Below are 11,637 nucleotides of genomic sequence, written 5' to 3'. Positions count from 1 at the left end.
GTTTTATTTGAAGTGTTTAAAGTTCAATTTCAGTTTTCGTTTGCTTAAATAAAATACTGTTTCAACTTTATGTGTCATTTATTCTGGGGATAAATGAAACAGTGTTTAACTTGAGCTGCTATTTCAGATCCTTTGTCTGGTAGTTAATTCACTGGGGTAAAGTAAGTATTGTATTCTTCACAATGTATTCTTCACTCCTGGCATATTTTTGTTTACTATAGCATGTTACATATTGCAATGTCTTGCTGTAAAATAAAGGCACACACACAGGGGCCACACCCTTGTCCTTGCTGCTATGCTGCCTGCGTTGAGAAATATAATGGCTTTCATTACTTTTTGAAAACAAACAAATATCAGAACGAATATTTATATTCTGAGTGAATATTTGAATATGAAAGTCCTGTGTTCGTCCCAGAACTATGTTGAATAGTCCATGTTGAATCACGATTTGATAGGTGGTTCTCCGATATGTGCAAAAATAAATGATCACATGCAGGTGGACAGATGTATGGACAGACAGACACCCCATATAGCCCCAGGATCTGATCTCCTCAGTAACTGATGCTATATAATGTTAATGCCAAGTTTCATGGCAATTGGATAAAGTCTTCTCCATGAATAATACATGTTTCTCAGTAGCTCTGTAGGGCCACAAAACTTATTATGTTATACAGGCTCACATTAAAAAGGGAGTATTGCACACACACACTCACACACACACACACATACACACACACACACACACACACACACACACACACACACACACACACACATTGCACCTTCAGACTTGTATTTGAGCAATAACAGGACGTGCACTTCCCCGTATTGCTGCAGGTTTTTATTTAAAAGAGAAAGGATGTGGTCTGAGACTGAGAACAGTGTTTGCGAGCGAGTGAGAGAGAGCGCGCGAGAGAGAGAGAGAGAGAGAGAGAGAGAGAGAGAGAATATTTGAAAAGTAGCTCGAAGAGGAGTCCTCTCTTGTTTTTCTTTCTGTGTTTTTTGAGAGATAATTCAAGGATTTAGCTCATTTTGGAAGGCTGGTTGCCGTAGCAACGTGGAGGATGTTTTGATATTAGAGAAACAGAAGGCGATGGAGGAAGAGGAGAGCGAGACTGCTTCCTGGTAAGATATGGAAATGTGTGCTGAGCAATCGTTTATTTTCGGCCCAGCTCACACTGAAGTTCGTTCAGACTGTTTCAAGCTGATAGGAACTGACTCGCTTTCAGAGTTTGTTTTAATCAGGAGCTTGAGAGCTTTTCAGTTCGAAATGATATTATCAAAGTGCAATCAGTTCTGAAAACCAATGAGACAAACCAAGTTCACTACCTGGTGATTTATAACATGCTCAATTCTAAAGTAAAACTAGAAGACATCTCATAGCTTCAGTCATCCTATTCAGCTGTATTGTTGTGTAATAGCAGTGTGATGCTCATTCAAAAAGGAGTCCAAACTGAACTGGATTGATTAGAAGCGTCACTGAGAAAAGGCCTTCCATTTTGACTGAGTCCTAATGTGAGTACATTAGGTAGTACTCAAGAATAACTGGACTTGAAGCTACATTTCCACCTGCCAGTGGCATTGACTTGAAAGTGATCAGAAACCAGGCTTCGTTCATTTCCATTAGATCATATTGATTCCAAGCAGGGCTGGCAGAAATCCAGCTCTCCTCACTGCTGGTGGAAGTGACCTGATTAGCCTCTAAATAACATGAAGGCTGTGAATGAACTGCCAGGAATAGATTGGAGGTAGCTTAAAATAGCAAATGAATACACAGAGGACTGTTTGTCCGGTTGCAGATGGAACTGCTGAAAATTAATGGCGCTGGTGGAAATGTGATATCCTTTGACACAGACATCCTCAGATGCAATTGAACAGTAGGGTCAGAAATGAGAGGCTAGTGTATTATCTTCTGTGTCACCTAGACCCCCCAGATTGTAACCCAGCACTCCAGAGGTGAAGGGCAGGAAATAGAAGCTAGAGAATTATCTCGCTGTCTGTCTGCATTACTTGGCTTTGAACTTGCTGAAAAGTCCCAAGTTCTGAGAGTGAACAATTCATTTTATTTACTATATAATGTCATTAATAGGCATATGGGCGTCTACTTCATATGCATGGTATTCTGTGACACTGTTGTTTGTCCTTTCTTGAATTTATATATATATATATATAAGCCCATGTGCTTCTGCGTCAAGTCCTCGGGAGCCCCCACTTCTTGGTTGAAGAAGACTACAAATGGGGGGGGGGGGGGGGGGGGGGGTTACTAAATTTTGTTAATTTTGTCATTAACATTTTAAAACACTTTAAAACAGTGCTGAAAGTTTGGTGATTTTTTTTTTTAAAGTGTAACATGTATAACAAACTGTAATACATTTAAACAGTCCGTAGAGCTTTGAGATTTTAAAAGGTTGTATGTGAACACGATTACACTGCCATCTTTTTCTCTCTCAGGTCTCCAGTGCAGAGAGAGAGGCTCTTCACCCTTACCAATGCCTCAGATATCTCGGGGGTAAGTGCTCTCTCACTGACCCGTTTCAAAGCCTGCTGTGGTTTCGAGTGACAATGCGGAGCCTCTTAAAAGTGATCATAACTAACAAAATAATTCTCACCTGAAGTGCGCTTCAATGTGTTCTATAGGCCTCAGATGTGCAGTTTGAAAACACATGTTGTAGTAAATATGCATTTTAATTTTAAAATCTGATATCACTACACTAGGTTAGGAAATCCTTGTTTGCAATTCACTCTTTCACAGTGTTGCACTTCCTTGGTCACCTACATGCTGTAATTGCCTCCCACTTAATTGAGGCATCCAGCTGATTAACCAATCAGCTGACTCTTCAATTAACCTGACATGCTTTCAGCCAGTGACATGACCCAGAAGACACTGCAAAGGTGAAATGACCTACGAGATGCAAGTGTAACAGATTTCCTGTGCTTAAGGTTTGGAAACTGAGAACTTTTTTTAAACTAATGCAGTCAGTACCAGGCATGCTTATAATGCAAATAAATGCTTGCTGTAACATGCATTTCTTTCAAAACTGCACAATTGAGACCTGGGTAGCGAATTAAAGTGCAAAGCGGGCAAGAATTACAGATCTATTCTGATAGATGCAAAACTGCTTTCAGTTCACTTTAAGTAACGTGCTGTTTCCAACAAGAACATTTCCAGGAGTTCACCTGGTTTCTTTTTCGAGATACAGTTTGGTCAATCTGGACAGAGTCTTTGGGCTTTGACTTTGACTGACTGAATTTCAGCTTCTAATATTGCTATGACACATTTATAAAGAAAGTATGTGAGGGGGAATGTGTGTTTGAAAACAAACAGCGGGTGTTCTTCCAGGCTTTTGGTGGCATGATAACTACTCTCTTATTTCTATTTTAATCTATTACTGTGTTTGTGGTGTGATTTACTACATAGTTAAGGATGTAATGATCTACTGTTGCTTTCTATTTAAGACTACGTTGTACTAAAACAATAGATACAATCAGAAGCAGAGCCATTGCTGAGTCTAATGAAAATGTTGCATACTCTGTCCGTTACTTTCAGTTAAACAAATAACAGAAAGCAAATGCACCACTACAGATGGTGTAGATAGATCAGGTTGTATTATTACGATTGCAAAGCAAATCAGTCTGCTAATCGATCGTGAAGTACTGATCGCTAATACCGTTCCATTTCGTATCTTGGTCGCCGAGTACACACTGTTGAAATGTCCTTGTCAGCAGGGCCGAGAGTGGATTTGAATTTAAATAATGATTCTCCGTTTGAACAACTTGAAACTTACAAAGACGTCAGCTACAGTAGCAGCATCGTTTTAAACCGAGTTTCTTTTAGCACGAACTCGTGTGAAACACTACCATGCTTTTAAAAAAAAAAGAAAAAAGATATGCAACACGGATGAAAAAGCAACCAGGCAAGCGCTGAACAGCCACGTGAACAGACCAATGCTGCGCTTTCACAACATGTGTTTTATAAATGCAAAAAGACGATGGAATTTGGCTTAAATTATGCTGCTAAAACATTTTGCACCCTCATTTTATGCAAGGGCCATGCTTCATGAAGGTGACGCTGGGACCAGCACCTACTTAGAAGGCTCGCTCAGTCTTCTGTATCCTGTCTACCCACAAGCTCGGCTTTAGTCTTTATATATCTTTCTATGGTTTGGGTTTTCCACACAGGAAGTGGCCTGTTTCCTCTCTAGGAGGGCAGCCACTTCATTGGCTCCTTTAGTCTAAAAGAGTTTGCTCTCGAAACTAGTTACAAGTGTGAAGAATCTCAGAGTTCTTCATCACATTTTTAACTGTTTGAAATGTGACTGTCATTGACTGTGACTGTACATGCAGGGTACATATGATCAAGTGGAATTGTTCTTACTGCTGCTTGCAGATGATTCATACAAGAACAGCTCCATAGTGATTATTGCATTGCCTTGCAAACAAGTGATCATCTTTATCTAGTGCACAGCAGCTGTGGCTCTGGTTTCCTTTTGTTCCACAATACAGAGCAGGTTTTCAGTGTCTGATCAATGTTACCTGTGTCTGTGGCAAGAACTAGAACTGAAGAGAATCTCCTGAACTAATATTGTATCTGAACACAAACTGAACAAAACACATGTAATCACAGCAACAACCACTCCGAATGACTGCGAAGGTAACGGGACCTGTTTGCAATCAGTGCATATGGTGCTTATTACAATACTGGAGTGACTGAATCTAGCCAATAGGAGATATTCAGATGAAAACTCAAAATTGCTTATTTTTTTAAGACGACAGTTTTACTTGGTGTTTTAGTATCCACTGTGTCTTCTGCTTCAGCAAAAAGTTAGCAAAATACTTTTATTTTGCTAAGTCATTGTGTATTGCATTATGTTTCTGTCCTTTAAAAACAATGTAATACTAAACATTTATATATATATATATATATATATATATATATATATATATTATATATATATATATATATAATATAATATATATATAATCAATCAATCTTTATTTTATATAGCGCCTTTCATAGTGGACCACCATCACAAAGAGCTTTACAAGATACAGGAAAAAACTATGCATAATATATTAAATACAGTGAAAAACAATCCATAATGCATTAAATACTAGGCTAGGATGTGAAAATTCGAAAACATTGTGGATGCGTATGTCATATAGAATCATAAGAATAAGATACAGTGAAAAATCAGAAGCAGCAAAGACACAGCAGCTAATAACAGATATCAGGCTTAAAGAGCATGGAAAGCAAGAGAGAACAAGTGGGTCTTGAGAGTTGATTTAAAGCGAGCGATTGTGGGAGCATCACCCACCAAAGCTGGGAGAGAGTTCCAAAGAGTAGAGGCCATGAAGCTAAACGAGCGTTCTCCTGCTTGATGAGAACAAGCAGGCCAGAGTCAGGGGACCTCAGCTCGTGGGCAGGTTCATAGTAGGTCAGCAGGTTGAAGAGGTACTCAGGACCTGTGTGATGAAGGACATTGTAGTTGAGCAGAAGAGTTTTGAAAGTAACTTTATGGGAAGCCAGAGCAGCTGAGCAAGACAGGGGGTAATGTGATCACATTTTTTTTACATCCGGTAATGATCCTGGCAGCAGCATTCTGAACTAGCTGCAGTCGCTTGATGGCTCTTGACGGAAGATCACCATATAGAGAGTTGCAGTTGTCGAGTCGAGAGGAGACAAATGCATGACAGAGTATCTCAGCAAAAGGGAGGGGAAGGTAGGGACGGACTTTGGAGATGTTTCGAAGGTGGTAGAAGGAAGATTTGACCACAGAGGAGATGTGGGCATCAAAGGAGAGGTTGCTGTCAGAGTGCCAGGTTTCTGCTAGACAGAAAAGATCAGGATTAGTATCAGTTATAAGTTCGTTGAGAAGCAGAGATTTATTAGTCAGAGAACAAAAATTTAGGAAGGAGAATTTACAGTTTGTAGCAGGCAGTACAGGAGAAGAGGGGGTTAGTAACAGTATCTGAAGCAAATACTTACCAGTGTTCGTTCTAGGAGAGGAGAAAGAGTGAGCCCGCTTTGTCCAGGGAACTCAGACATTTGGTGTCAGAGTAAGAAAGAGGCCTCTAGTAGCCATTGGGAAAGGTTTGGAAAAAGTCGCTCCACCTGTCCTCGCTCGGACTGCCACAGCTCAGGCTGCCCTTGAATGTGTGGCTCTTAGATGGCTGGCACTTAGAACGACTGGAGCTCTAAGACACTGTTTGCCAAGTTTACTGTCCTGTAGGCCTAGAGCCGTATACTTTACTCAATATTCTAAACAATGAAACACAACATTCAACACAGCCCATCACAGTTTGGAAAACTTAATTACAATTTTTAAGTGCAGGCTGGTTATCGTAGCAAACAACGACTTTAACTATCAAATTAATTGTAATCCACTGATGATAATGGAATGAATGAACTATTTTTTTTTTTTAAATTTGATAATTGCATATTATTGCTTAATTTAAAAAAGATTAAAGTTTTAATAGTTTAAAAAAGAAGTACTTTATAATGTCCCCCAGAGCGTTCTGAAAAAAAAGGTCACCAATTACAAGATGTTACTGTAAAAAATAGATTTCTAGTGAATCTTTAAAGGAAGAGAGTCAACTACAGCCAAAACAAACCTGGTCCATACCACTGAAAAACGCTCAGTCCTTAATGGGTTAACCACATTATATATAATGCAGTATGCACTTTCCCCTTTATCTGTTTTCTTTTATCACGGGTGTGCAATAGTTATTGGTGAGTACAATACGTTGCGTTAGAAATGGATAGAAATTTGAAACACGCGGGGACCAGCACTGGTATTACAAATCCTGCACACGTTTTTTATACACAATTGAAATAAGCTTTTGAAAAATGTCTTGAACGATACAAGTAAATTCCTACACTACCTCGAAAACTACCTACTGTGGACTTGCTATGCATTTTGTATGTGAACAAGCTTGGAAACTAACTTCAATATGAACATCCGTGTTCAATAAACACATTTTTAATGAAAACAAATATTGTAGTCTACTTCAGATGAAGTGCTTTACTTAACGCTCCCCCCCCACCCACCCCCCCCCCCCCAAGTGAAAACTGGCCCCCCCCCCCCCCCCCCCCCCCCCCCCAAAATGAAATATAATTTTAATTTAATGAGAATAAAAACAAACCAAGCTAACAAATATCTAGCCCAGAGGTTTTGGGGGTACGTGAACCGCTGGGGGTACTTCTAAAGGTCATAGGGGCTGACTCAGAAATGCACAAATAAAAATGAAAGCAAGGGAAAATAATGCTCTTCAATTGTTTTGTTTTTTTAACGGTGTTATATATTATCTAAACCATTGTATTTTATCTTTCTTTAGCATCTCAAAGTGAACCGCAGATTTAAACAAACAAAGCAAAAAAACAAACAGATTTTTTTTGACGTCCACATTTCTTACCTGTACGCATGCGCGGTTTCGATTGAGTGGCTTTCCGCTCTGATAGATACAGCTCTGGAAAAAATTAAGAGACCACTGCAAAATTATCAGTTTCTCTGGTTTTACTATTTATAGGTATGTGTTTGGGTAAAATGAACATTTTTGTTTTATTCTATAAACGACTGACAACATTTCTACCAAATTCCAAATAAAAATATTGTCTTTAGAGCATAAAAATTGCAGAAAATGACAACTGGTCAAAATAACAAAAAAGATGCAGTGTTGTCAGACCTCAAATAATGCAAAGCAAATAAGTTCATATTCATTTTTAAACAACACGATACTAATGTTTTAACTTATGAAGAGTTCAGAAATCAATATTTGGTGGAATAACCCTGATTTTCAAGTACAGCTTTCATGCGTCTTGGCATGCTCTCCACCAGTCTTTCACATTGATGTTGGGTGACTTTATGCCACTTCTGGAGCAAAAATTCAAGCAGCTCGGCTTTGTTTGATGACTTGTGACCATCTATCTTCCTCTTGATCACATTCCAGAGGTATTCAATGGGGTTCAGGTCTGGAGATTGGGCTGGCCATGACAGGGTCTTGATCTGGTGGTCCTCCATCCACACCTTGATTGACCTGGCTGTGTGGCATGGAGCATTGTCCTGCTAGAAAAACCAATCCTCAGAGTTGGGGAACATTGTCAGAGCAGAAGGAAGCAAGTTTTCTTCCAGGACAACCTTGTACTTGGCTTGATTCATGCCAAAGCTGCCCATTTCCAGCCTTGATGAAGCACTCCCAGATCATCACCAATCCTCCACCACATTTCACAGTGGGTGTGTGACACTGTGGCTTGTAGGCCTCTCCAGGTGTCCATCTAACCATTAGACGACCAGGTGTTGGGCAAAGCCGAAAATTGGACTCATCTGGGGGTGCTTCAGCAAGGCTGGAATTGGGCAGATTTGTCTTTGTGAAGGGCACATGAATCAAGCCAAGTACAAGGTTGTCCTGGAAGAAAACTTGCTTCCTTCTGCTCTGACAATGTTCCCCAACTCTGAGGATTGGTTTTTTCAGCAGGACAATGCTCCATGCCACACAGCCAGGTCAATCAAGGTGTGGATGGAGGACCACCAGATCAAGACCCTGTCATGGCCAGCCCAATCTCCGGACCTGAACCGCATTGAATACCTCTGGAATGTGATCAAGAGGAAGATGGATGGTCACAAGCCATCAAACAAAGCCGAGCTGCTTGAATTTTTGCGCCAGGAGTGGCATAAAGTCACCCAACATCAATGTGAAAGACTAGTGGAGAGCATGCCAAGATGCATGAAAGCTGTACTTGAAAATCAGCGTTATTCCACCAAATATTGATTTCTGAACTCTTCCTAAGTTAAAACATTAGTACTGTGTTGTTTAAAAATGAATCTGAACTTATTTTCTTTGCATTATTCGAGGTCTGACAACACTGCATCTTTTTTGTTATTTTGACCAGTTGTCATTTTCTGCAAATAAATGCTCTAAATGACAATATTTTTATTTGGAATTTGGGAGAAATGTTGTCAGTAGTTTATAGAATAAAACAAAAATGTTCATTTTACCCAAAAACATACCTATAAATAGTAAAACCAGAGAAACTGATAATTTTGCAGTGGTCTCTTAATTTTTTCCAGAGCTGTATCTATGTGAAGCAGGCGTCTGGTGATTGTACCTGGAGTTCGGTCTGTTTTCAACTTGTATCAGTGAAGCGCAGTGTTTCTGAGCTAGAAGTATAAATGTTCAGGAAAACATAATAGTCGGCACAATACTCACTTTGACAATTTTTGTCGAGTTTATTACCGCCGCTTCATTTTATTAACAGCAGTAGCAGCTGGTTGGATATTATGTTTAGTTTCTGTTTTCTTTTAAAGCATAATCAAAAAAAAAAAAAAAAAAAGTGAGATTTGGCAAAATACAGTGTGCAGGAGTGTTTTGATTTTTCATTTTGTTATTTGGTCTCCTATGCATCTGTGATGAGACTAATCAGGAGTTAAATTTATTTTACTGTTAGAAGAAAAACGAAGCAATACAGAAAGTGCAAAGCGACAGAAAGTTATACGTAGTCCCTGTGGAACATTTTTATGCTGGCTTTAATTTTTTAAAACGAGTGTATTATTGTTAATTAATTATAGTTTTTTCTTGAGGTTAATGTTTTTTTGATAGTATAAACATTTTAAACGGCCGGGTGGAAAGTAAATAATAGCATGATAAACATTTGCAGTGCAAACTATTTTGTATTATTAATTTTATTAACTATGAGTGTTTCCAAAGATTCATAAATACTGCCTTTTAATTCTGTGCATCCAAAGACGTGTAATTAAGTTTTAAGAGTGCCTACAGTTTGATTTTCTGTCTCAGCAGTCAGTCCCAGATTGTTATGAAAAATTATATATGAAATAAACGAGGAACGGGTACCGCTTCAAAAAATAAATAAATAAATAAATAAATAAACAAACTTGAAAATCCCTGATCTAGCCTAAACAGAAATTCATTTTGTTTTATTTATTTATTAATTTGTCAGTCTCCACAAGCGGGTTCTTCTGCATTCACAGCACTGATAATGTTAGGTATTGCTAGATATTAATACAGCGCGGACCATGGGTCAAACCAATGCTTGTGTAGGGTGCATACGTCTTTCTAATCAATTAATTAATTAATTTTATCAATGTTGGCCTACTGGAGTCATCTGAATACCTTCCCCTTTTTATTTAATTTTAAACCGTTTAAATGCCAAACCATAACAAAACATAAAATAATATACACAGAGCAAAAAGACTGGAGATCTCTCTCTCTCTCTCTCTCTCTCCTCTCTCCTCTCTCTCTCTCTCTCCTCTCTCTCTCTCTCTCTCTCTCTCTCCTCTCTCTCTCTCTATATATATATATATATATATATATATATATATATATATATATAAAATTAGCTCAAAGATCCAGTTGCCTACATAATGTGCACGTGTATTAGAACACCACAATATTTGTTATTTATATCTTTTATATACCTGCCTGCATGAAATTGAGAATTTCAATTTTTGGTCAGCAATCAGTGTGTAAAAAACATTAGACCACTTTCTGCTCTAATTAGGCATCTTAATCAACATATAAAAGGAATTGTGCATTTTACCAATTGCGGCTATGTATTCATTTACTTTTACTATTTAAATGAACCGCATGTGTGGCCTATTGTCGAAAACATCAATCAAATGAGAATCACTAATGTGCCTATTTTTTCTATTACAATAGTTTGCTTGCATATGCACAACGAATCTACAGAAGCAAGGGGGTGTTCAAAAAATACATTTGTCACACCTACACCTTTTATAATTATTGAATCTGTTAAATGATTTTTTGTATTCACAGAAAAAGCGGAAGCAAGGGACAGTGGCTGGCAATGCCTCTAGTGTCCAGCTCCCAGAAAACAAGGTTTGTAACTGTACTAAATTCAACTCGAAGTTTCTCCATTCTCAGTCATTCATAAGCTGGGTTTATTCTACGTGCTAGTGAAGCTACACTTAGCATAAGTCTTATTCAGAGGTGAAAGTAATTTCATTTCCTACTGGTACTGTATTATTGTTGAGTCACCCTCTGTCTTTTTTGAGGGGTTCTTTTCACATTGTTTTTCAGGCTCGATTTTGTTTGTGTTCACAATGTAGTTTGCAAGTGGACTTGGTTCGTTTATATTGTCTGTGAAAGTTGATTCAATCGCAAAAAAACAGTGGAACAGTTGCATGCCTTTGTCTTGTGTAGGCATTCACTTCAATTCAGGGCCCTAAGAGTTTAGTTGACAAAAGCTCCCTTATTTTGAAAGCACGATGTTGACAGGTATGCTGAACTCCCTTTCGCAGTCAGCGTTGCTCGCTGAAGAGTTTCCACGGCGAAGAGAAGTTCTTTTCATTTTTCAGGAAGGCTTCTTGAATGTAGCTGTTACCATGGCGAACACTCACTCTGTCATCCTAAGTCACGTGAAAGGAACCTGACTGCAAGTTCTTTTGCTTAAACATCAATAACCATTAGTAACCTGGACAACCAAGAAGAAGCCGGGAGGTGGGAAAGGTCTTCAAATACAAAGAAAAAATGATGTAGCCTGAACAATTGTTTTTCTAAGTCGAAGTATAAAATTCCCTTGACACAGATGTTTTACCGATACACAGTAGACCTTTGGTCTTATGCTACATTATGCTCCTGCACCATCTGTAAACTGTGGCTGCA

The 11,637-nt window shown here is 38.6% G+C and overlaps 1 protein-coding gene across 1 annotated transcript in view; it reads left to right on the top strand.

The window, feature by feature from the left end:
* Positions 1-897: 897 nt before the first annotated feature.
* Positions 898-11,637, top strand: part of arhgef3l (Rho guanine nucleotide exchange factor (GEF) 3, like) — a 29,243-nt gene continuing 18,503 nt past the window's right edge. Inside the window, exons 1-3 of the mRNA XM_041236989.1 lie at positions 898-1,125; positions 2,452-2,509; positions 10,789-10,851. Coding sequence (XP_041092923.1) covers positions 1,094-1,125; positions 2,452-2,509; positions 10,789-10,851 — 153 coding nt within the window. The 5' untranslated portion in view covers positions 898-1,093. The remainder of the gene's footprint in view (positions 1,126-2,451; positions 2,510-10,788; positions 10,852-11,637) is intronic.

The sequence above is a fragment of the Polyodon spathula genome, chromosome 43 (assembly GCF_017654505.1).
Source record: "Polyodon spathula isolate WHYD16114869_AA chromosome 43, ASM1765450v1, whole genome shotgun sequence".
Classification (NCBI taxonomy): domain Eukaryota; kingdom Metazoa; phylum Chordata; class Actinopteri; order Acipenseriformes; family Polyodontidae; genus Polyodon; species Polyodon spathula.
This window is presented reverse-complemented; position numbering and strand designations above follow the sequence as displayed.